General features: G+C 44.0%; 1 protein-coding gene across 3 annotated transcripts in view; it reads left to right on the top strand.

Moving 5' to 3' along the window:
- The window catches only part of LOC146808505 (transient receptor potential cation channel subfamily M member 2-like), a 2,014,188-nt gene that overhangs the window by 203,788 nt on the left and 1,784,699 nt on the right, over positions 1-25,701 (top strand). For all 3 annotated transcript variants that reach the window (XM_085623584.1, XM_085623586.1, XM_085623585.1), the window contains exon 2: positions 24,400-24,614. In XM_085623584.1, coding sequence (XP_085479710.1) covers positions 24,453-24,614 — 162 coding nt within the window. In that variant the 5' untranslated portion in view covers positions 24,400-24,452. The remainder of the gene's footprint in view (positions 1-24,399; positions 24,615-25,701) is intronic.

Genomic DNA, 25,701 nt, shown 5'->3' on the forward strand with positions numbered 1-25,701 from the left:
CTCGGGTCACTCACGACCACCTCTCAGCCTTCAATTCCAAATGAAGAGTCGATCAGACAGTAGAGAATACAAACCAATATCTGTTTATTCAGGTACACTCAGAGTGGAGCCCATTCTGCCCAGTTGCTTAGTAGCGCTGCAGAGGGACTGACATCAGCAAGCATAAAGATACATTATGTACATTTTGTAAGAAAGTGGCTCTGTATATACTGCACCCCGGTAAGGTACAGTGTGCACAGAGTCTAGCAGTCCCCAAAGGTAGGCAGAGTTTAAGGTTAGATAGAACCTTACTCTCTATTTGTGGTAATGTGGTCTAGCAGTAAAGTGTTAATGCATTTATTGTACCCACTCCAACATCAAATGAATTCACACATTCCGAGACTGAACTCGAGACCAATTGTTTTTGTATAAAACAATATACAGTTAATTTATTTTAGAACCAAGTGAGCTTGGTGCAGTTGAGCGTAAAATACTTGACAGGTTTACAATGCTGTTGTTGAATACTTTCAATATACAGTAGACTTGGTATGCAATTCGAGTTACAAGGGTTGCAAGGCAATGCAATACTTAGTACACTCAATACATAGGAATCAATAGGCTTTCTAGGTGAAATGCAGTTAATTACTTTTTCGGATTACTTTTTCTAACACAGTGCTGGATACTAGATTCAGCACCGGGACATTTCCTGAAAACAGCTGAGAAAATGATTTTTAACGAATATTCTTAGTTTTCAAAAGTCGACAGAAACTTTTGGGAGAAAAAGTGTCAATGTTATCCTATGAGGAAAAACAGGTTATCGGTTTCGAGGTAAGTACTCGGTCTTTGGAGTTAGGGTTCTGGGGTTAAGTCAAGGGTTTCCCCAGGGTCTGTGATGCACTCTCGTTACACCCTCAGCGGCACTAGGGCGGCCGGGTGCAGAGTGTTTAGGCCCAATGTTATCCTAACGAGGATAGGGGGCCTCCGGTTGGTGGCTGCTGGGAAGGAGGCAACATGGCTGTGGGAGCAAAGCTCCTAGGGTTTAAGTCAGGGCAAATGGGGAAACAGTTGAGCACAAAAAGTGCACCCTCAGCGGCCCTAGGACGGCCGGGTGCAGAGTGCTGTTAAGACATCGGGCGCCCTGTTATTTTGTATGGAGAGCCTCCGGTTTGCAAAACGGCTGCAAGCAGGGAGAAAAAGGGCTTCTGGGTGCCACCACAACTTTGAGAGGTAAGTTGGAAAGTTGGAGGTTGGCTAGGCACTGTTGGTTGGGGCATACAAGGCCGTGGGGCGTTGGGTGCAGGGGTGCCTTTTGGGGTCGGATCTTCTTACCAGCTCCAGTCGCGGTGGGGGGGGCCTTCTGGATTTCGACTGCAGGCGTCGGCTGGAGGCAGGTTAGGAGTCACCAGTTCTCAGGTCAGGATCGCCGGGGAAACCTCCTCTTGGTGTTTTTCCACTTGAGCTCAGGCCGGGTTCGGCGGGTGCAGAGTGGGCTGGATTCGCGGTCTCAGGCTGCTGCCAGAGGTTGCAAAAGGTGAACAGGTCTGCTGTTCTCAGGAGACACAGTCTTTAGAAGTGAAGGCAGGCAGATCCTCCGGGTTTGTTGAGGATGTTGGCTGCAGGGCACGCCGGGATTTCGCAGAAGGCAGGTTCGAGGGGGAGACAGGCCGGTAGGGCTAGGGCCAAGTCAGTGGGCATCATCCTCTTATTAGCTCTGCACGGCTCTTCGTCTTTCTTCTTATCTTCTTTCTTGTTTTCATTTCTGGATCTGTGGAATCAAGGGTCAGGGTGCCCCTAAATACTAAATTTAGGGGTGTTAAAGGTAGGGAAAAGGCAGGGACCAATGGGTCCCTTCCTTGGGGTGAGTACACCCCCCCTACTTTGCCACTCTCCAGTCTGAGGGGGGCAGGATCCTGTCCCTGGCTGGCTAGGGCTCCCCATCTTCAAAAATGGCAAGAGCCCAGAGTTGTCCTTCCCCTCGCCTCCCCCACCTGAGGAGTGGGTTTGACAAAGGCTGGCACACTTCCTTTCCTCACTTGTTTTCCCCGCTGATTCTCCCGCCCAAAGTGGGGGTCAGAACAGGTGGGGACCAGTTGCTGAGTGCAGGAAGTGGTCTTGAGAAGCTCACAAAGGCAGCAGGCCTTTGAAGTTTCCCCTGCCCATCCTGAGGGAGGGGGCCTAGCACCTCGTCCCAGGATGTGCATTGTTGCAGACCCTCGAAAGCGGATGGCTCTCGACCCAGGGGTCCAGCAACATGTCTGGTGGGTGGCAGCCTAAGCAGCCACTCAGTCGGGACACTGGTTGTGGGTTGAGTTCAGGGGGAATTTCTAAAATGGGATGCGTGTCATGTCGACTCCCCTTTGGTCTGCACCAAGACACGCAGCCTGCGATGCAGTGTTTTTGTGAAAAGGTGCAGGGCCCCTAAGGGTGGCACAATTCGTGCTGCAGCCCTTAGGAGCCTTCTCTGGTCACAATGCCCTGGGTACATGGGGTACCATTTACCAGGGACTTACCTGTGGCCAGAGTTGCCAATTGGGTTTAGGCATCAATGCAGTTTTAGGGAAGGAACATAGTCCCTGGGCTCCTGATTAGCAGGAACACAGGGCACACTCAGTCAAAGAACATCAGCAATTTAGCAAACAGTGGGGGCATACCATGTGGAAAGATGGCACTTTCTCACACATTTCAGAACCAATGAAGGCATGCCCACAATGGAGTTTTCCAAGCAGGTGCAGCAAAACCGTGAAGTACAAAAAATAAGTTTCGATTCTGACATGAATTGTTCTATTCTAACACCTCCTTCACTAAACAAGTTGTACGTAGACGAAAGCCCACAGCAGGGTGGTTCAACTATGAACCTTTTGTCTTTAAAAAGAATTGTAAAAGTCTTGAGTGCCTTTGGTGTAAAAACTATGTCCAGTGTTGTAAGGCAGACAATAAGATAGCATTAAAAGCATACCATCAGCTTCTCTTGCAGTCTCAGCGTGCATACTATTCACAGAAGATTCTAGCCACTAATATTTCTCCACGGGAAATTTTTCAAATTGTCAAAAATCTCACGTTCGTACTCTGTTTCACATTCCCCTCTGCCTTCTGAAGAAAGCTACAAAACACACTAGACTCTTTTTTTTGCTGAAAGCAGAGAAAATGTATATCTTCTTTTCGGCAGCAGATAGAAGTCTTCTGTAGTTGGAGATGTGGTTTTGACACTTCAGCGGACAATGTTAAGCTCCGACAATTCAGTCCAATCTCTCTTGAGGAACTGACTTATCTGTGTTCTGATATTAAATCTGGCTCTCCTGCTGACTTAATTTCCTTCACCATTTTGGAGATTATTCAACTTGTTGTGAGAGAATTGATTAATCTCTCCCTGTCCTCATGTTGTGTTTCGATTTAGATGCCAGTACATAGGTTTTCCTGAATAATGTCCTTATATAGGCACAATTCGCATTGCCCTTATTTAGGCATAGAATCCCAGTCCATATTTAGGCATTAGCCATGCTATCCAAATACAGGCATGGTCACCTACATCCGTCCATCCCACGTCACAATGAGTTCTTAGAAACCAGACCCTTAAGCCCTTGGGACTTTCCCTAGCTAGGATTATTGATTTCTCCAAGAACTCATCTATTATGCATGAACTACTATTCCTTAGGGAATAATTCATGACGTCTTCCTCTGCCCGACTTTACGTCAATGCTAGCATTTCTAAGCATTCCTAAGCACCTTCCAGGTATAAATATACCTTCACTTACCTTGGCCAAGGACGGCTCAGCTATGCAGCTCGCCACGGCAAGTTCAGAGGGAATTCAAGCCCCGCCTGACGCACTGACCAGACGCTGTCATTCCTGCTCGCAGAGAATCCAGCTTCCAGTGTTCTGACTCCCTTCACGGGGTGCTAGAGTTTGAAACCCGGAAAGAGATTCCCACCTCTCTCATTCTAAGGTATGGAGCTGACTAGAACCTAGAGGGACTCTTGGCATACAAACTTAGCATATACCAACTATAGCTTACCATACTATAGAAAACAGCACCTACTTCTTACCTCGTACTACACTTAGGTTAGGTACACTGGGGTAGAACTATTTAGAAGCATCAGACGAGTATCCACTTTTTAGCCTGTGTTATTTATATATGTGTATATGAATATATGTCATAGCTAGAAGACAATGCTATTGCAGTATTATTTTTTCTTACTACTTACCCTGTATGTATTGTATCTCGCATACTGTCTAACGATTGTAACAGCTCATATCTCTTACACGAGAAACAAGACTGTTCAATAAATCCTTTTATTGAAACGCCAGTCTATCTATTTCTGTGTAACTCTGAAGAAACTAAGCATGCACGATTGACTGAGTGAAACTGTTATCTATTGTTTCCACAATTCTGAGACACGTTCCGATTCTAAGGGAAACAAAGTTGTCATGTTTATGCGGTTGTCAAAAACGACTCCCTTCTTGTTTATTCGAGAAGTTTCTAGTGACCTCTGAGTTAGCTGGCACACAAAGAAATTAAGTTTAATGTACTCGGTAGAATCATACTGACCACAGTCCTATGCCAAAACTATAGTGTATATTATTCCAATGCGCAGAGCATATAAGGGAAATAGGAACTATACTACATGGAGCCCAACGGTTTGGAAAGGCACTCATTTAACGCTAGATACTGAAGTAACTCAGTCATGCTTTTCTCAGAGACCCCTAGACATAATACTCCATGAGACGTTTGGAGTGGGTAGGGTTCATATCCACCATAGCTGAGTAGGACGAGAATCCTATGTATTAGCTATTTGGTTTGTTCAACGTTGAAGGATACAGTGTTCCAAAATATTGTGCACCTTATCTTTGTTTCCTTGAAACTTGTTCTACATTTTTCATTAAACAATGTCCCTTAACGTGGATACTAACACCAAGAACGGTGTAGCTGCGGCTGACCCAGTCGTAACAGTTTTTAACAATACCGGTTTTAATTAAACCGATGAGGATGCGATACCTATCCATCCAAACTTAAGGAGAACCATCACTCTAAAACTTATAAAACACTGCCTAACACCAAGAGGTGGTAGAGCAGTTTTCGTGATAGAGGCACATGAATCTTTTCAGACAGAGGTATTCTATTCATGGATTACATTCCCAGAATCAAATCTAGTAACACATGTGTTTCACTTCTTCAAAGAAGATGAATCACCTGAGGAATACATTCCCTTTGAGGATGTTGAAATCCCACTCACATACCAGGAGTATAATCTCTGGTTCAAAGGCGCCCTAAAACATCACAATCACATTACCAGGCTCGGTCCACTAGGTAGACCAGGAGCAACATGGCCGATTTTAGCCGGCTACACGCCTCATCCTGACATCGAAGAGATGTCAGATGATTAATTACTCACTCAGCTAAAAGAGTTATTAAAAATGTATAGACAATTAGCCCAATATGTCATGCGGACTTTCACAGTCCAACCACCAATAACCATTCCAAATCAAACCCCTCAAAAGGGGAATACACTAAAAATTACTCCACAGACTTTACACGCAGTCATGGGTAAAATGCCCACAAAACGTGAACAAATTCCATTCTGGATAGCTCAACAAATTACACAAATCGAAGCAGTATTTCCTAATACTCTCCCTTATGAGAAACACAGAATCCTAACAATCTGTTTACCAATGGGACTCACACCACATCTGGAAGAAGGCACCACTTGGGGCACAGTTTTTGCTGCCATCTACACTTAAAACACATGGTGTTCCGTCTATTGCGGTAATACCTGATGTCCTGAAACAAATTCAAAATGAATACGAGGCAGAGCCTGCTCTGAATTTAGGTATGAAATTACAGAAAAACTTCAACCAGGTCTCAACAATAATATTATCTAATATTAAAGGAGAGGCAGCATCAGTGGCGATCCGCCAACGATTAAGGGAATTTGATGTAACAGAACATCAACAAGAACTACCCAGAATAATAGAAAAATCCTATGAGGAATTAGGCAGAGACTGTTTGGGTGGAAAACCAGTTAAACCACAACTGTCTGAAAGTCCTGAGAAAGACTCTACTAAACAAAATCCTACATTTTCTAAAAAGAAGTGGGAAAATAACAAACAGAGTTCAAAAGAGAAACGTTCTCAATCCCGAGATAGGTCTCATCAAAAGGAGTCCTCTGAAAGGAGGTATAAACTCAGGAATAGGGATAATTTGAAAAAAACCTGACAGGTATCAAGATACTGATACATGTTCCTCTCGTACCTTTCAGATATCATCACAGACATCAGAAAGAAGAGGACAGTCAGATCACAAAGAAGAATGTGTGCAGTCCAAAGACGATCAACACGTTCAGAAAAACAAACTAAAACCTAATTTCACTAAGAAAAAGGTAGCAGGTCTGAAGATCAGACATGCCGAGAATTCTGAGAACACAACTCAAGAACGGAGAATGGGCTCAGGCAATTCTGGACAGTGCAGCAGAAGTAACAATAGCTCTCCAGAACCTGAAGGAACTTCTGGAGATAGTGGACTTGAAAGACTACATCATAGTAGAGACTGTAGACACCAGGGTTAGTACTCCACAGAAGTTATATGAAATAACACTCCGGATGGAGTGAGACATACCAAGAAAAGTGAAAGCACTCTTTTGGGAAAAACTTTCAAGGGGTTATGATATACTTCTAGCAGAACAGGACTGGCCACCAGAATTTGTCAGGGAGTGCCCACATGGCGAAGACCTCATTATGCCAGCCTTCCCCAACCATGTTCGAATACATTTAAAATATACTTATGCCAGGAAATGGGCAGTTGCCCAGGCCCCAGCATTATATAAAAATCATGTAGGATGGGATGAGGACTCACCTCACCACAAAATACAGTTGAAAAATCAACCTACTGCACAAAGGCAGTACCCAATTAAGCAAGATGCTAAAAAACAGGTCAGGGAGATCTTAGATCAACTTGAATACCAAGGGGTGATTGAAACATGCACCTCATCGATGAACAATCCTTTGTTTCCTGTTTCCAAACCAGACAATACATATCGTCTAGTTTTGGATTACAGACACCTGAACACTTGTTCTAAGACATTTGCAGTGCAAAATGCACACAGTACAGCATTAATGAATAACATTGTGCATAAAAAATATAAAACCACATTAGACATTTCAAATGGTTTCTTTTGTCAAAACATAGCACCTGAAAGTAGGTACTTGACAGCTTTCTCAATAATGGGGACCCAGTGTCACTTTTGTCGGCTCCAACAAGGGTTCAAGAACAGCCCGAGGTTATTCTCAGCAAGAGTAACAGAGTTACTACAAATTTATGGTGACGAGGCATTGTCATATGTCGATGATATATATCTGACGGACGATGGCCTGGATAGGCACTTGAACAGGGTGTATACCATTATACTGGGCTTCACCTCTGAGGGCTACAAATTCAATGTTAAAAAATTAAGAATTGCCCATCTCAATGTCCTTTTCCTAGGATATGAGCTTTCGAGTGAAGGAAAAAGCCTGGCAGCTACCTTATTAGAAAAGTGTGCGCTGCTCCAACCTCCAAAAACGCTGAAAAATGTACAGTTGATTCTAGGTTTCCTGAATTTTGGAAGAACTTACATTCTAAATTACGCAGAAAGGGTTAAACCTCTCTATGAATTAATCAGACCTGATTTCAAAATCAAAGATTGGACACAGGAAAACACAGATATCTTGCGTTCACTTCAAGCTGACATGTTAGCAACAAATCCCTTACAAACACGCATAAATACACACAATTTAGTGATCCGAATATTTTCGGGTCAATGTGGATTCACCTACTTAACTTTTAATGAAGGTGAAAAAGTACCAATTTCATACAAATCACATTTATATACACATGCGGAAATGCGCTTCACTTCGACCAAAAAAATTCTGACAGCAGTTCAAACCCCTGTAGCAAATGAAAGAGCGCTAGCTCTGGGAAAATGCATTATTGTCGTGACTCCGGTACCAGCCTTAGAGGCAGTTACAAAAGCGAGCATTCCAAATGCAAAAACTTTACATCCGAGATGGATACAATGGGTTAATTCTCTTGCTGCAGTGGATGTTGAATATGTTTTTGATCCTAATTTAAAAACACAAGCATACAAACACGAATGTCCTCTGCCTATTGAGATTCTCCCTCTTGACCAGTACGAATTTATAATTTATACTGACAGATCAGCAACACCCGCTACTGGAAGTAAGCAAGCTTACAGTGCAGCATGCCCAATCGTTAAAGGTCGTATGCGCAATGGTAAATTCCGACCAATGGTCACACATACACAATCTATAGGAGATTGTACAGCTCAGCGAGCTGAACTACAAGCATTCAAATTGGCTCTTGAAAATACGGATTGCGAATTCCCCACACTTATAGTGTGCGATTCCTTTTACTGTGTTCAATCATATAATGAATATTTACAGAATTGGCTTCAAAATGGTTTCAAAGATGCAAAAGGTGGCACAATCACGCATAAAATGCTTTGGGAACAAGTAGTTCAGTTGCGAGACGGACTACAAAAGACTCACGTGATAAACACGGTAAGTCATCAACGTGATGGCGTTCACGTTGATGGGAATTCATTGGCTGATGAAGCCGCGAAAGGGGCTGTGCAGACGGCTTCCGAAGCTGCGATCACTCATTCAAAAACGAGAATAGACAGTGAGATATTGTTGGCTGTCAATGCTTCAAGCAAAGGCAGTGGTGCAGCGTTACCTAAAAAATTCCAACCAAATACTCGTATGTAATTGATGCGAACAACGTTCCGTTTGCTCGAATCCCTGGAGTGGTGGATAGGGTGATTCCACTGTCACACCAGGGGATCTCTAAAACAATATTAAGATTAAAAGAGATGTACTGGTGGCCTGGAATGAATACACTAATTCACACCTTCATCAATAATTGCATAGACTGCAATAGAGATCACAGTGCAGAACGCCACCAGACACCAGACTACGAAGTAGTCTGCCCAGTACAGACACCATTGTTAGACAGCATTAGACTATCTACACGCAGGCGTCCTTTTGGACAAATGTGATGCCACAAACACTAAGTCAAGGTTCCTATGGATGTGGCCTCAGCACTCAGCTGACGCTCGAACTGTTATAAAAGATTTGCGAGTCTTTATCGGCACATATGCAATAGGCATACTACACTCTTACCAGGGCCCTGCATTTAGCTCTCAAGCTTCCAAAGAAGCCATGGCCAGTTTGAGCGTTGCATTGCGGTACTCCTCTCCATTCCATCCTGAGGGAAATTCTGTTGTGGAAAGGAAAAACTGGGACATAAAGCGGTCTATAACAGCTAGAGTATTAGGTTTGGGTGATGGGGGGGGGGGTCAAACATCTTTATGGGGTCCAACGCTCATTAAATAATTTGCCAAGATGTACTCTGGGGGTCACTTCATATGAGGTCCTATTTGGGACAAGAATGTGGGTTCCAGATCTCGAATGTAAAGGCATAGTGGTGGAAAATAAACCATTTGATATCAAAGATCGTTTGGCTGTTTTACAGGACTTAAATGAACTAAGATCGAAACAAAGCAAAGAGTTCCTGAATCCAACCACCACTGGGGAAAATCCAGCTGTCCCTGCAAGGTCTGTCTAGATCCCAAAGCTTGGGGATCTAGTCAGAGAGTAGATTGCGGACAAGAAGGAATTTGGGCCTTCTTACAGACAACCAGTACCTGTCCTAGCCATCCACGGAAAAAGAACAATACTTCTGCCGCGTCCATCGACCTCATCAAACCACACTATGTGTCCAATACTAAGCAGTAGGACTTGTGGACTCCGACCAAGTAGCAGACGCACTCCTCTAGCTACTATCCAAGAGGTTCAAACTGTAAGACTTATCACCATTGAGAATTCAAAAGTAAGAAATGAAGGACTGAGAAACAATGCTATGGAACTCATTCCTCTTGAAACCCAAATAACAGTTCGTCCTGATACACCTGTCTACACCAATGTAACACGTAATCAACTGGTGCCAGAGATTTCAACGAATCCTGATGCAATTTCAACCATTGACAGAACTGCCTCTGGCTATTTCATTAACTTTGATACATTTTCTGAGGATCCAAGCGAACTGGAAACAATGCCATCCAAAAGAATTTTCAAAGAACAAGCACAAGACTTTTTTTCATCTACTGAAAAAGACTTATCTGGTTTCACCATGGATTGAACTATGGATTATTTCTGGAACATTTTTCTTTCTGCTCTGACTAGCTTTAGTAATGACGCTGAGCATGCTGATAAATGTAAGATATATTCACAGAAAGTAAAAATTACTTTTGAAACCACACAAATCATCCCATCGTGAAGCAAGAGACTTGACAGCAGTGAACATCACAGCCGTTCCTATACAAGATGGTATAGTTTGGGACAAAACGGATTATGATATATTCGGCCCATCAGAACTTTTGAAGATTCCACACTTATTTAAAATTTCATCAAGTAACTTTATTACCTCCAGTACCTATTCTGATGATTGGGACTTTGAGACTGTTAATAACATGATGTCTGATTAGAAAGGTCTGCTGCATTCTTTAACCATGAATACTTAGAGGGTTCAACAGACTATGAACAGCCTTTTTGTTACAACCAGTATGGTCATCATTTCTTGCATAATTCTGCAACACCTAGAAATGTATTTATGTATAACCAATGGGAACATTGTCCTACACCACCAAGGGGTAGCTCAAAAACTTTTGCGCTGAAGTTTCCATTTTTTTCAGGGTACAATACATCCAAACCAGAAACGTTTTACTTTAAAAATTTGAGCAAAACAGGAACGAAAAATATGTTAACCAATCTAAAACAGATTTATTCTGCAGCCTTTATTGCCCAACTGTCTAGACAGGGTTTTGATTTCTGGAAAAACACAATTGACACAAAATCTGTCTGGGGTACAAAAGATTGGCAGGTGCAGGGGATTGAAACTTTGTTTAGAGCCTGCATCATCCCACAGCAGATAATGTTTTTGAATGACACTGTCCAACAAACGACTTACCTTGGGTTAGCCAAGATCAAAGACATGAACACACCTTCTGTACCAACCCCTGCAAGTAATAGCACAGTACAGGGAGCAGTGACAGTAGACACACTTTTACAAAACAACAGATCAGATTCCAAATGGAAAAAATGGTTGCTCTGGCCCACAGACGCAAACATCTGTCAAGAAAGATTCCTGAACAGAATACAGGGTTTTACAATCAATAGGCCAGACCCACACTATGTTCAAAGACAGCATCCAGGGGTAGTACCAACATACAGTGTAGGAAAATTATTCCTTGATTGGCTACAGACATCTACACTAGAGGATGTGAAACAACATTTATCTTTACTTAAAGAAGGCGCAGACCTTAGGGATTTCTTGCTAGGTCCAAGAAAACCGCGTCAAAAACGTTTCATATATGCCGGCATCTATGCTGCTTATAATGAAATATGGAAGGTTACCCAAGCAGACGCCGCTGAAAGAATACGAGAAATTGATCGTATTAATTTAGAGAAAGCTCACGCTGTGGTCGACAATGGGTTAACGACTCTGTCATCCAGGATATGTTCATTGGGCAACATTGTATCCTCTGCTATAGACATTGTGGAACAAGATTTGGTCTTGCTTGACAAGACCAGTCTCAATTACGTTCTATTCTGTTATTAGGCTGGACGCTACAAAACTTGCGTGCAGGCTATGTGCCTTGGCGTTTCATCAACACGTGTTCTCTGTTTTCAGAATACAATCTCACTGATAAACAGATCAAACTGGCACAAAGGGGAGCAAAGTATACAGTGCTGAGCATTGAAAAACTGGAAAAATTGCCATTTACTGTAGCAGGAAAACCAGCTACAGAATGGATCATTCATGGCAAAATAACTCTGCCTGTTACAACTTTCCATTTTCAGTATTGCCTCAAACACATGCCAGCAGGCAATATGAAAGTTTGGGTAAAGAACACACCAGGACATCCTGGGATTTACCTTACACACACAGATGTTTGAGTGGGGGGCGTGAAGTGTTTCTTAGCAGAAGACACACTGTGAAAATGCACTGAGCGGTTCACTCATATGCCGGTATATTAGTTTACATGGGGCCTGTAGCGGTTCTACTGCAAATTTATCCTGCACCTGCAAGGTGCACCTGCCGCTGTAATTAATCCAGCGTTTGGACAACTTTCGAATGGAAGTTAACTCATGTTGAATGATCACAGCTGTTGTGGCATGTTGCCAGGCATCCCATATCCAGTAACAGTTAGTTCCATGGTCACTTGCTATATGCAAGTCTTGTTCCCCCAAATAGACACAGTCAGGGAGTCGCCATTATGGCCTTCACTGAACATCTCATCTATACGAATTGATACTTTAAGCAGAATAAAAGCCATTCTTTTACAACAAACCGTGCCTTTGACCTCGGCCAAAGAAACCTATGATCTACAAGTTGCAAGGACTTCGGCTGAGATACAGGCTCTGTTAAGTACAAACTGCCCTACACATTTCAAGGAAATGTTGGGACGTATCTTAAACATGTCTGATACGAGCGGTATTGTGCATGTATTTAAGACCATATGTTCAGGACTGTTAACACCTTTTCAAGCAGTCCTCGGAATCATTCCAAACTTCGTGCACTCGGTGTTTGGTGGTGTGCCGCTAATTCTAGCACTCATTGCAGGAATCCTGTTTTTAGGTCTCGCTAGCGTAGGCTGCGCACATGCGCAGTCTCGCTGGCGAGATTTAACGTTTTGGGGATTTTTCAGTAAAGGGCTTTAAGCCCCGCCCCTCTTTCCCATTGGCCGGCGTCACCTTTTATGCTAAACGGCGGCCGGCCATTGGGAAAGAGCTGTTGGTGACGTTTTCGCTCTGCTTTTTCTGCCGGCCCACTTGGTCGGCCTCGCCTGCTTTCCTTCTGAAGTAAAAGGTTTCTTATCTTTATGCGGCCAAATACATGGCCCTATAAAGATAAGAAACCTTTTAGCAGGCGAGGCTGTCCATGTGGGACAGCAGAAAAAGCCAAATGAAAACGTCATGGCGAGCGCTTGTTAGCCCCTTGTTAACTTAAGGCTGCATGGCAATTTCATCAGCTGTGGGGTTTTCCTAACTGCGCGACATTCCTTTCTCGTAGTTAGACAAGTGTCTCGAAGACTGCACCTCTTATGTGTAGGCCTTTTTTGATCACCCTTGGTTTTACTTCTGCACGTCTCTGCATCGTTCCCACCTGCACGCACCCCCTCCCCCTTCCTCTTCGCCTCAGTGTCCCAGTGCCCTGCGGATTCCCAAGGACGAGGCACATAAGTCAAAGGGAAGGGGAGGAAGGTCTTTTCCCAGAACAGACTGTCCAGGAACAGGGCTCGTTCACTTCTGAGTGCTGCGGGGAGCACTGGCTGGACGCCCGCCCTCGGGCCATGGGCGTAGGAGCATCCTTTCCTGCCGGTGTTCTGAGAGTGGTTGCCGGTCCCACCCTGCGCACTTCCTCAGGATGCCGAGCCTTCCCACGCCAGGGATTAACTCTCACGGATTCAGGCATGGAGGTCGGGCCGCTCGAAGCGACAAACCCGGGCCCTGGCGAGCCCCGTAACAGCACCCTGTCACAGTATCGGGGACAAAGCACCCCTGCTTGAAGTGCAGGTAATCAAACCCCCCCCCCCCAATTACATGGGAGCAGTGCTGGTACTCTCCCTTGTAACTTCAAGGAGTGCAGGTATGCGCTACCTGCCCATTCAAAGCAGTGCTTAACACCTCTTGCCGACTCCCTCCACGAGCAAGCCCAACTCTATACCTCTTCTCCAAGGTCACCCTCATCCCAAGTCTTCTAAAATTCCTCTTCCCCACCCACCTACCTATCCAAACTGAATATCTATCCAGGGAGGGGCTGTCAAAGGCCCTCCCCTCCAACCTTTCATCCAACTGGGTTCTCACTTAATGCCATCCCTCCCAGACATATTTTTCATATTTCCATCTATCATGTCCCGTACTCACCATGGCTACCTCTCGCACACCCCAACATCTCTCACGAGGCCTTGCTCTCTGCATGTCTCAATGTGTCTACCTTGCATCACATTGGCTCCCAGCGTTCTGCCCTATCTCCAACTACTGGCTTTCATCGACATGCACCCCTCATGTGACCCACATCTCTCGCCATTCCTTCGTCCTCCATTTTCTCTTTTCCCATTTGTTCACCACTCCCTCCCCGTTCACCCATTTCTCTTTACTCCCATCAAAGCCCACCTCTGTTAACAACACTAACCTGCCTTTATGGCCCTATGTCCCAACTCCGTCTCACGTAACCCACTTCTGGTCCATCGCCGCCTGGCACACCTGCTTTACCCCCGTGAACAACCACCCATTTGCCCTTCGGTCCCGTTCCCAGTCACACTGCCTTTCAGGCACTATAACCAGCCTGATTGTGGGCAGTGCACCCATAACCTTTTTTCCAAATTCTTCTTCTTTCCCTTCATTTGCTCCACCTCATTTTTCTGCGCTTTAACTTTCTCTCTTGCCCCACCGGTCCATCTTCACACGTCCTTCTCACGGACGCCCAGCAGTCTCTCACTTGAAGAACCAGGGTAGATGATTTCTGCCAGAAGGGAATGGAGGGCTGCCAACAAGCCGACTTCCCCTCAATGCTGAGAGACAGCTACCGGGAACAGACCAGCACTTTGCAACAACACTGGCCACCGGTTTCGCCCAATACCAACCTGTCATTTAAAACTTACAAGGATAATTGGTCGCTGACAGAGGGGCCTGGGAGATTAAGCAGCCACAGGTAACACTGACACTAACAAATAATACTGAATTGTTAGATTGTGCACCCCACAAATAATTTCTCTTATTTCCTAAATAATAGCCATGCAAATGTCGTAAAAATAAAACTAAGGGGAAAAATATTGCACTGTCTAAACGCGGTAGCCATATATTTTAAATAAAAAAATGTACAAAAAAAATAATCTGTTGCATATACTTTTCATAGAGCAGTGCAGGTGTTTGAGCAGGCAGGTGTCATTAGTCCTAATGCACATCACCGTCATCACCAGAAAACAGGATACTTACCCGCACAAAGAAAACTTATTACTGGCTTTTAATTACTGTGACCTGAAGGCATAGCTCAAACACACATGGCCCCACAAGCCCTGGTACAGAAGTTCACTTCTTTTTAGGAAAATGCACATATAGGATCCTTGCTTTTTGAAGTGGTTCACACTAGACTTTCCTTTTTAAGAGCTGGCACTTCAGTCCTGATAAGGACCGTCCACCAACCTAAGTGAGCCCAATGGCCCTTATAAAGACCCACACCCTGATTTTTCAAGTCAGCGACACTTCCCAAGTGGAATTCTTGTGCCACCAGGCTCTGGGTTGGGTAGGCTCGGTAAGGCACATAGTCTCCGAGTCCTTTCTCTTTGCTTCTAGTTATCAAGGCAGGAATTCTTATGTTAATTCAGAGGAAAACAAGCCGTGTGAAAACTCTCATCAACCCCCTTTTCCTTTAAATGCTCTCAAACAACAGTGCAAAAATGTAAATGGCTGAAGTGGGCCGATCCATTGTCCCATGCTGCATGCTGCGGCTGACAGATGCAAAAAGAACAATTCATGGACAGAATGCGGATCAATGTCAAACATTCACCCCAGTACAGAGATCTGGGCCTACATCTAATGTTTATTTGCTCCCCAAACGATTCCAGTTTACACCCAGCACTATGCAATTCAATGTTTCACCCAGTTTCTCATGGGAACAGCCCAGCCAAAACAGTCATGCCAGGTCCTCCCTGGACCTGAAGCAAACATCCTGGGACCGGTTTCAGGTTATCACCCCTCATCAGCCAGGCTAGCTTGACTCCAGTGATTGACAGAATGTAAATGTAAATGTAAATGTAGTTGAGCTTATATAGCGCACAGCTACCCGCTGTGGGAAGCAAAATGTGAGTGACAGCTGAACAGACCAAAAGAGGATTAATCCAAAGACCCTCGAAGTATGCATTCATTTTTATTTAGTAGGTGTTTTTTGTATTCATTTTTATCCTGGAGGCTGGTAAAGAAGCAGTAGGCTAGCCCTAAAAATAAAGAGTAAGAGGGGATGAAAAGTAAACACAATGTGAATGAAAAGCAGGTATACAAAGTGTCTGGACAGAAGGAAAAAAAATCCACCCACTCCCCAAACTCTCTGAAACCTCTAACAAAGAAAACAACAGTTATCAAAGCCAATAGGTCTCCCCTTTCGGACCTGTTGGCTTTGACAGTGGGCGAAGCTAGCAACAGCAGCACAAAGGAGGTAGCAACAGGCGGTGGTGCACAAACTAACAATGGGGGGTGCACTGGCGGGGGCACACAAATGGCGTGGGGAAAGAATACAGGGGGGTAAACAGACAGGAACGTGGGGGTGCAAATAAACTAGAGTGCACAACGCAGAGGTGGTGGAGAAGCATCGAGGTGAAGAACACAACATGGTGGGATAAGCAGAAGGGGGAGCACACAGGCAGCAAGCACAGCGGAGGGGCTGGTGAGGCAAAATCGTTGGACAGCAGGAACACACACACTCCAGTGAAGTGCTTACTCCCCCCACCCCCCCAAAACATTGCTCCTCAAAAGAGAGCCGTAGAAGGACATAAGTAATGGGGACATACTCCAGGGGAGGAACAGACCCAAGAAGAGGAAGTAAAGAACACACGCACCAACAAATTCAAAGCAAGGCAAAGAGAGTGACAATGAAGCCAAGCAGTAATGGGCAAAATCTAAGCCCACGTAAGCGAACAAAAGGTATTTGCAACAGGAAGTGTGTGTGCGATCTTAAAGTTAGACCAAAAAATGAATCAAATGGATCATTGTGAGGACAAGGGCGGTGCAGGAAGAAAAAGGTATGGGGTGAAAAGGGTTATAATAGAAAAGCAAACCTGACAATATAAATGCTTAACAAAGAAAGGCATATCCAAGGTTCTTTGTCTGCCTAAGGAATGCCATTTATTGTGAAAAATTGGAGGAAACTACTTCAAGGAAATAGGGGGTTGATGTGAGAGAGGTTTCACAAGGCTTGTTTTCCTCCAAATTAACAATAGAATTCCCGCCTTGATAACGAGATGCCAAGAGTATATGGCCCCGGAGGCTGTGCCTTACCGAACCTACCCAAACCAGAGCCTACTGGCTCAAGAATTCCACGTGGGAAGTGTCTCTGACTTGGAAAATCAGGGAGTGGGTCTTTAGAAGGGCCATTGGGCTCACTTTGGTTGGTGGACGGTCCTTTTGAGGACTGAAGTGCCAGCTCTTAAAAAGGAAAATCTAGTGTAAACCACTACAAAAAGCCAGGGGTCCATAGTAACTAGACCGACGAGGGGTCAAATGTGACTTGCTGAGCAGACTGTTCTTCTGCTATTGAAAAAACTGAAGAAGCTGTCTTATTGTGGCAAAGAAGGGACCAAAAAAACAGTACAAGGAGAAAAATGAAGGGATAGGGAGAAAGGAGAGTAAGGGTAAGGAGAGAGAGAAAGGAGAATTGAAAGGTCTAAGACGTGGGAGGAGAGAAGTATGTAAAGACAAGCATTAAAAATGCAATAAGTCTCGCCTTTCATTAAGTGAAAGCCATTTGCTTTGCTATACAATATCATTAGCAAAGCAAATGGCTTTAACTTAATCAAAGGCGAGACCTATTGCATTTTCAATGCTTGTTATTCCTACTACTACGCTATGGCAAGCCAACCCACCAGCGTCACTCCCTGCGACTTGAAGAAAGCTCTCCTGGAAAGGAAGTGTCGTGAGCGCATAGTACAGCTATTGGGTTTACCTTGTCTACGAAAATTAAATACCACTTGGTTTCTGTCATTCAGACCAATCTAGCAAGATTGCATCTTACCTGTTCTACGCTGCCTGCTTTGCGGTGAAGAATGCGTGTTAGACATCTGTCTAACACTCCCATCAGTCATGCCTACGGATGTCAATACTCTGCTGGACCCGGTAACGGCCCATGCTCTGTGTTGTCCCCAGAGGCTACCAATCCTGAAGATGGCATTCATTGAGATCTCACAGATGCAACATGCTACTGCTGAAGTACGAGATGGATCAACGGGCACACAGGTAACATCGGTAACAAACACTGCTACTGACGATGCTTCACATCTAGGTGCAGATAATCTTCTGAATGAGGTATTCGAACTATCACCGACATCGGGAGACGATTTTTTGTCTACAGGAATTGAGGATTTAATGTTTCACCAGCATCTTACACTGACTTTTGATTTGGCTCACATTGTACCGAGTAATCTATGAATATGGCCTTCACTTTAAAAAAAAACTAAAGCCGAACCTTGGAACTTTTTCTAATCATTGACTTTTTTTTCTTTTATGGCTATATACTCTGTTTACAGTAGAACTATTCACAGAGAACATACTTCTTTGAACACTTCCAGGGACACATTGTCACCTTTTCTTCACACCGATCTCATTTATGTAATCATGACATGAAAAGGCTTTGAACTACTTTTTTTCTGTAATAATGAACCATTTCGTCATATGTATATATTTGTGCCCATTCATTTAGCATCCATTGTAAACATATGCTTAGGATGAAGCATTACTTTAAATATGTACAGCACCTTTGCATTTCATGTCTAGCAAAAGTTTTTAACATGAACTTATTTTAAGTATGCTTTTACAAATGTTTTTAGCGAAACATGTGATACTCAATTTTATGTGTTTAGCATGTTTAGCATTTAGTAATATCGATCATTCGTCAATGGAGTGAGTGTTGTGTTTCGATTTAGATGCCCTTACATAGGTTTTCCTGAATTATGTCTTTATATAGGCACAATTCGCATTGCCCTTATTTAGGCATAGAATCCCAGTCCATATTTAGGCATTAGCCATCCTATCCAAATACAGGCATGGTCACCTACATCCGTCCATCCCACGTCGCAACGAGTTCTTAGAAACCAGAGCCTTAATCCCTTGGGACTTTCCCTAGCTAGGATTATTGATTTCTCCAAGAACTCATCTATTATGCATGAACTACTATTCCTTAGGGGTTCATTCATGACGTCTTCCTCTGCCCGACTTTTAGTCAATGCTAGCATTCCTAAGCATTCCTAAGCACCTTCCAGGTATAAATATACCTTCACTTACCATGGCAAAGGACAGCTCGGCTACACAGCTCGATGCGTCTTGCCACGGAAAGTTCAGAAGGAATTTGAGTCCCCTCCTGACGCACTGACCAGACGCTGTCATCCCTGCTCTCAGAGAATCCAGCTTCCAGTGTTCTGACTCCCTTCACGGGGTGTTAGAGTTTGAGACCCGGAAAGAGATTCCCACCTCTCTCATTCTAAGGTATGGAGCACGCTAGAACCTAGAGAAACTTTTGGCATACAAACTTAGCATATGCCAATTATAGCTTACCATACTATAGAAAACAGCACCTACTTCTTACCTTGTACTACACTTAGGTTAGGTACACTGGGGTAGAACTATTTAGAAGCATCAGACGAGTATCCACTTTTTAGCTTGTGTTATTTATATATGTGTATATGAATATATGTCATAGCTAGAAGACAATGCTATTGCAGTATTATTTCTGCTTACTGCTCACAGCTCATATCTCTTACACGAGAAACGAGACTGTTCAATAAATCCTTTTATTGAAACTCCAGTCTATCTATTTCTGTGTAACTCTGAAGAAACTAAGCATGCACGATTGACTGAGTGAAACTGTTATCTATTGTTTCCACGATTCTGAGACACGTTCCGATTCTAAGGGAAACAGTTGTCATGTTTATGCGGTTGTCAGAAACTACTCCCTTCTTGTTTATTCGAGATGCTTCTAGTGACCTCTGAGTTAGCTGGCACACAAAGGACTTAATGTACTCAATAGAGGCATACTGACCTCAGTCCTATGCCAAAACTATAGTGTATATTATTCCAATGCGCAGAGCCTATAAGGGAAATAGGAACTACACTAAACTCAGGCTGTGTTCCCCTACAATGGGAACATGCCATGGTGGTCCCCTTTCTGGAAAATCCTCTGCTGGATCCATCCAGACCTGAAAACTATCGGTCCACATCACAGCTGTCTGTTTTTTCTAAATTAGCAGAAAAACACGAGAACAGGCAACTGTCCAGCTTTCTTGACGAAAACAAGTTCCTGCACATTATGCAGTCAGGCTTCTGCCCCACTTATAGCAGTGAGTCAGCCTTGCTGCTTGCCTCTGAGTCTGTGAGGCGGATCATGGAGAAGGGCAACACTCCAGCAATTCTTATGCTTGACCATAGTGCCATGATTGTCCCTGAATTCCACAATATTCCGGTATTTGCGATTACCTAAATTGCGAATGCAGTTAGGGAATCGCAATTTGCGATTCCCTGAATGCAATTCTCATCGCTATCGCAAATTGTGATTTAGCATTAGGGAATCTAAAATTACTACCAACTTGTAGTTGGTGGTAATTTGCAAATTCCTAGAAAAATGCACTTTTTTGCATTTATCTAAGTGCCATGTGGCGCACATACATGCCCTTAGGGCATGTACGTGTACCACATGTTAACACATGCATATTTGAGTGGTGGAACAGGGTGTCCTTTTGGCCCCCTTGCACCCTTGAAAATGCATGCGCAATTTGCGAGTACCTATTGGGTACTCGCAAATTGCGCATGCAATTCCCATTCATTCCTATGGGCCTCTGGCTCTCTTTTCAATCTATATGTCACTCGATTGGCAAAATTAATAAAAACGTTTGGATTTACGCTGGTGTCTTATGCGGACGACACGCAAATCATAGTGTCTATCAACAGTTCGCCCGCCGACACTGCGTCTCCGTTCAAAGACTGTATAAATCATAGTGGGAACTGGATGCTGGCAAATTGTCTTAAGCTCAACGCCTCAAAAACAGAGGTCATACTTTCTGGCAACACACCCTTTGTGTGGTCAGAAAGTTGGTGGCCAAGTCTCATGGGCCCTCTCCCGGTACCAGCTGAGAAGGTTAAGAACCTGGGAGTTCTGTTTGATACCAAGCTCTCCTTTGAGCCCCAGATTAACCAAACAACTGCAACCTGCTTTTTTATCCTCAAAATCTTAAGGAAGATATTGCCGCTCATCCCGTTTGAGCTCAGGAAAACAGTAGTCACGGCCTTGATTGGTTCCAGACTAGATTACTGCAACTACCTACTGACCAGTGCAATCAAATGTAGTCTTCAAAAATTGCCGACTACCCAAAACGCTGCTGCTAAAGTTCTGCTTGTGCTTCCCCGTCTTGCCTCAGCTTCCAAGGCTGTCACAGAACTACACTGGCTGCCTATTAACAAGCACATTCAATTCAAAGCCCTGCTCAGCACATTTAAGGTAATACACGGCAAAGGCCCACCTCAATTATCACAACTCCTTATACCCTACATCCCAGGAAGACCAAAAAGATCTACCAAGAGTGGCAATCTTGCCATCCCCAAGATCTCAAGAGCAAAATGGGGAGGCACAAGATTCTCCTAAACTACCACTAAACTTTGGAACTCCTTGCCCACCTCCCTGAAAAACTAACATAATCTCCTACAATTCAGGAAGCGCTTAAAAACCTGGCTCTACCAGTAACACTGCTTCTAATGTCTTAGCACCTAGATACCTCCGGGTCATGTCGCGCTTTAGAAATTCGTCATTTAATTTAATTTCATTTCAGAAATGAATGGAAAGCCATTCCTTATTTGCGACTTGCAATTTCCGAGTCGCAAATAAGGAATGCGTAGGAATCGCAATTTTATTTGCTAATCCTACATACGTTGCATTTTCCAAGTTCATAATAGCGAATCGGTAAAATTCGCTATCAAGGACTCGCAAAATATAATGTTGATACATCTGGCCTTGGGTCCTTTACCATCTCCAAGGCCCAAGGTTAAGAACCTAGGCATATGGTTTAACGAGAAACATCCCTTTGATGCCCAGATGAATGCCCTTGTAGGAAAGTGTTTTGTGTTGTTAAGATATCGGCAGAAATTCTTTTAACTACCCAAGTGCCATTGAATATGCTTCAACGGGTCCAGAATGCGGTAGCTCAAACACTGCTTGGACTTCATAGATGAGCCTCTGTTAGCGCCGCATTGAAAGAATTGCACCGGCTGATGGTGAAACAGAATTACTTTTAAGGCTCTCTGTTATTGTTACAGGGCTCTCTCCTGCCATGTCACTCTCCTGTGTATTTACAGTCTATGGTAACTACATTGGCTCCTGCTAAAGTCAACTGCTGCTAAACTGACACCAAAAATCAGGAATTCAATGCCTTTGGAAGGTCTGTTAGACACCTCTAAAACGATTTTCAGAAAAAAGCTGAAAACCTGGCTTTTTAGATCTGCCTAAACGTCTCCTAGTCAGTAAGCAGTTTTTTCCATGTCAGCGTCTTAGCGCTGGGACACTTCATACGAAGCAGCCATGTGCTCCGCAAGTGGTATGTTATTATTATTAACCACCCACAACCCAGCTCCCTCCTCTTATTCATTGACTTTAACCTTGTCTTTGATCATGTGCAGGGCTCCGCTGTCTTTTGGCCAGGCACGTGCTATAGAAATACTACATACACGTATACATGCAAACATGCATATGTACATACATAGAAAGACGATCAATGCCTTTTCATGAGAATGAAATGGCTCTTCTCGGCCCATGCATTCCACTGGGAGGCCTTCTCAGGTGCACTGGCGTACATGCTCCATCAATGACACCGCCCACCACTGTGCAAAAGCAGAATGCCATCGCTGCGACTGGCACTTCAATCAGCCAATAGCACTGAATATGGGGTGTGTACCAACAATGGCTGAAGGGGGCTGCCCCAAAGCTCATCTATGTGCAGCTCTCTCGCCTCACCAGCAGTATTGCATGGCTGCTTCTCAGTTCATGTTACATATTCTGCTCAAAATGTGGACATCCAAGGTTTTTTCTGCAGACACATCACAGCCAAAAGATGTTCATGTTTTTGGGAAAGGCGCATGCTTGGCAGGCCCATCCTCCTCAGAGATACATTAACAGTTAGAGAGGTCTACCAAAAACACATAAAAATAGGGGTTTTCCTTACAGACAGCAATGCCACCATACAGTATGAATATTTGTGGTGCTGCAGGTTTGTGTGTGGGAACACAGGGGCTGAAGGAGTCAAGTACTAGTTTGAGTAGTCGTAAGACATCAAAATGGGCAGAGTGATATTTTGGTGGATTAAGGCTAGATATGGGGGATTAGTCCAGAGCAACCTCATGTTAGCCTAGTGTGGTAGAGTGCCGCATTGTGAACAAAACAAGGTAAATAGATCAGAGAGGGTGAATAGAAGGGAGATAGATTCTTTGGTGGGCAGAGAGTAAGAGTGAATTGTAGAAGAGAGTTAGTTCAAGTGGGAAGCTCCCAAAGTGGGTTGCCTGGGAGCAGGTGTGTGGTCGGTCATTAAATGAATAACAAGCTTGCTAAATAGGAGCTCTATGCTGCTCCATTGACAGAAGGTGAAGGTAGGCGTGGAGGGCTGTAAGTGCCAGTTAGGCATTATTGATGATTCCTGTTTCAGATTTGACTGTTCAATACACGGGGTATGATGCTTTCTCATGGCCTATTCTGATGTCCACATGCAAATGTCGATGGTTTGGGTAAGGAGTTGTCTTTTGAAGAGAATGAGATATGCTTTATTGTGGCATAAGGCAAAACAGGAGGGATTTTTCTGGTCACTGTAGAAGAATGTGAGAGGACAAGAATGGGAAGAGTGGGGTGAGTGAGTCAGTAAAGCATGGGTGGCAGCAGACAGCCCATGTGAAGATATGAGAACACAGGAGAGTATGTATGAGATATTGAAGTTTGTTGCTGGACCACAAATGTAAGCACTTGAAGTCCTGCAATGGGTCATAGCTCTGAGGTTCTGGGCATAAGAAGCAGAAGGGCGAGGACTCACCTGGGCTTAGAGCTCTGCAGCCTTGGCAGGGGGGTTAATAGGCCTTGGGTCTCCAGGACAAGAAGATGGGCTAAGGGATCCTTGCGTTCTGTGGCCTTGGTTGATGGGTCACTGGAGAGCGTGTACTCTGAACATGAGATAACAGGGTTTAGGAGGCACCTGAGGGCTCTGAAACCTAGACTAAACTGACAGCATCATGAAGGCTCTCCTACCACAGGCACAGCTTGGCAGGGGCATCTTGGGCTCTGCTTGTATAGAAGTAAAAGAAGATGAACAAGGGGAGCTGAAGGCCAAGTGTCTTCTTAATGTCTGACTATTTTGTGAAAAGCGGCTGGTCAATGAGCAAGATCACTTGTAGGCTAAAAACCGACTGAAGACTTGAATCGTCTACAGCCCCTGTAGCTCACTCTGCAGAAGAGACGTTTGTCAACTAATCAAAGATAACTTTCTTCCCTGAGGAGGTCTCTGTACTGAAGAATTGATTTATGTGTTTCACCTGTAAACTGAACAGCCTGTGCTAAAAACATATTTACCTATTTTTGCAGGATGCGTGATCACCGAAGGAGCTGAACCAGAGTAGCCCTGTAGCACAAAGGTCATGTGGTCCAGGGACAGTCAAGAGATACACATGGTTGAAGCAGATGCATCTGAAGAGCTGAACACCTCACAAGAACTGCACAGCACACAAGCAGCCAGATCATTCACCAAAAAGCAGTGTGAATCATGGGGAGACCTATCAATCTCTGTGGATGATATTAAGGCAAGTGAGAAAGGAGGGGCGTGGGAGGAGCTTGGTCAAGTATGTAAAGACTCGCTTGTTTTATTTAACTGAGCTAGATTGGCCTAGTTCCATAACTGGGATGGACAATCCTGCAATTATATCATAGTATGGTGACTTACACTCCGTTACCAACTCTCTTATTCCAGCTTGTATCCTTGTGGCCTCATCTTTTTTCAACCTCTACAATGAACCTGAGGGTTTACTTTTACTCCCTCCATTGTCACTCCCTAGTTACTGCAGCCACAGCCTCCACATGTTTCTACCTCCTCAACATCTCATTCCTTTCAGCCAAGACCCTGAACATTGTTCTGTTCTAAGATAATCCCAATGATTGCAAAAACATACTCAACGCTTTGCTATGTTGGTCTACCCTTCTCCAGCAGTTGGACCTCCCCTATTCAACCTCTAGGGTCGCCCAGTCACAACCCCTCTTTTACCTCTCCCTTCCAGAAAAGAGACAGATGACTAAATCAAACCCCCTTGCAGATTCCTGCACAGAAAACACATTGTCACACATGGCTGACTAGGGATTATTGTGGGTTGTACATAAACATAAAAGTAAACCAAGACCCTCCCACCAAGACACACCTTAAACATGCCAAAATTAATTATAACTCACTCCCTGGCCATGCACTGCTTGTGATCTCACATGTTACGTCACTCACAACATGTTCCATAAAACCATAGACAACATAACTACAACATTTGAAATGTCATCTTTGATGACAAAACTGTTCATGGTCAGGGCGCGAAGTATAGTTACTTTACGGCGCGTGTTATATTCACTAGAGATGACTATAACTGGGGATTTTCATTGATTGTGTTGGTTCAAAATTATATTTTTTAATTTACATATTCACCTACCTATAAAGTCATTTTAACTATTTTATTCACTGAAAAACCAAAGATGATAGTAAAGTTACAGTTAGGTGAATATGTCAGTGACAACAATAATGGTTTTGTTAAACTTGACAGCCTTGTGGTGGTCTTTCCCCGACTTTTTGTCTGACTCCTTCCATTTTTTCTGACCTCGTATTTTGCTGGCTTTAGCAATCTGTGCACTTTA

This window comes from Triturus cristatus, chromosome 8, assembly GCF_964204655.1.
Source record: "Triturus cristatus chromosome 8, aTriCri1.1, whole genome shotgun sequence".
Lineage (NCBI taxonomy): Eukaryota > Metazoa > Chordata > Amphibia > Caudata > Salamandridae > Triturus > Triturus cristatus.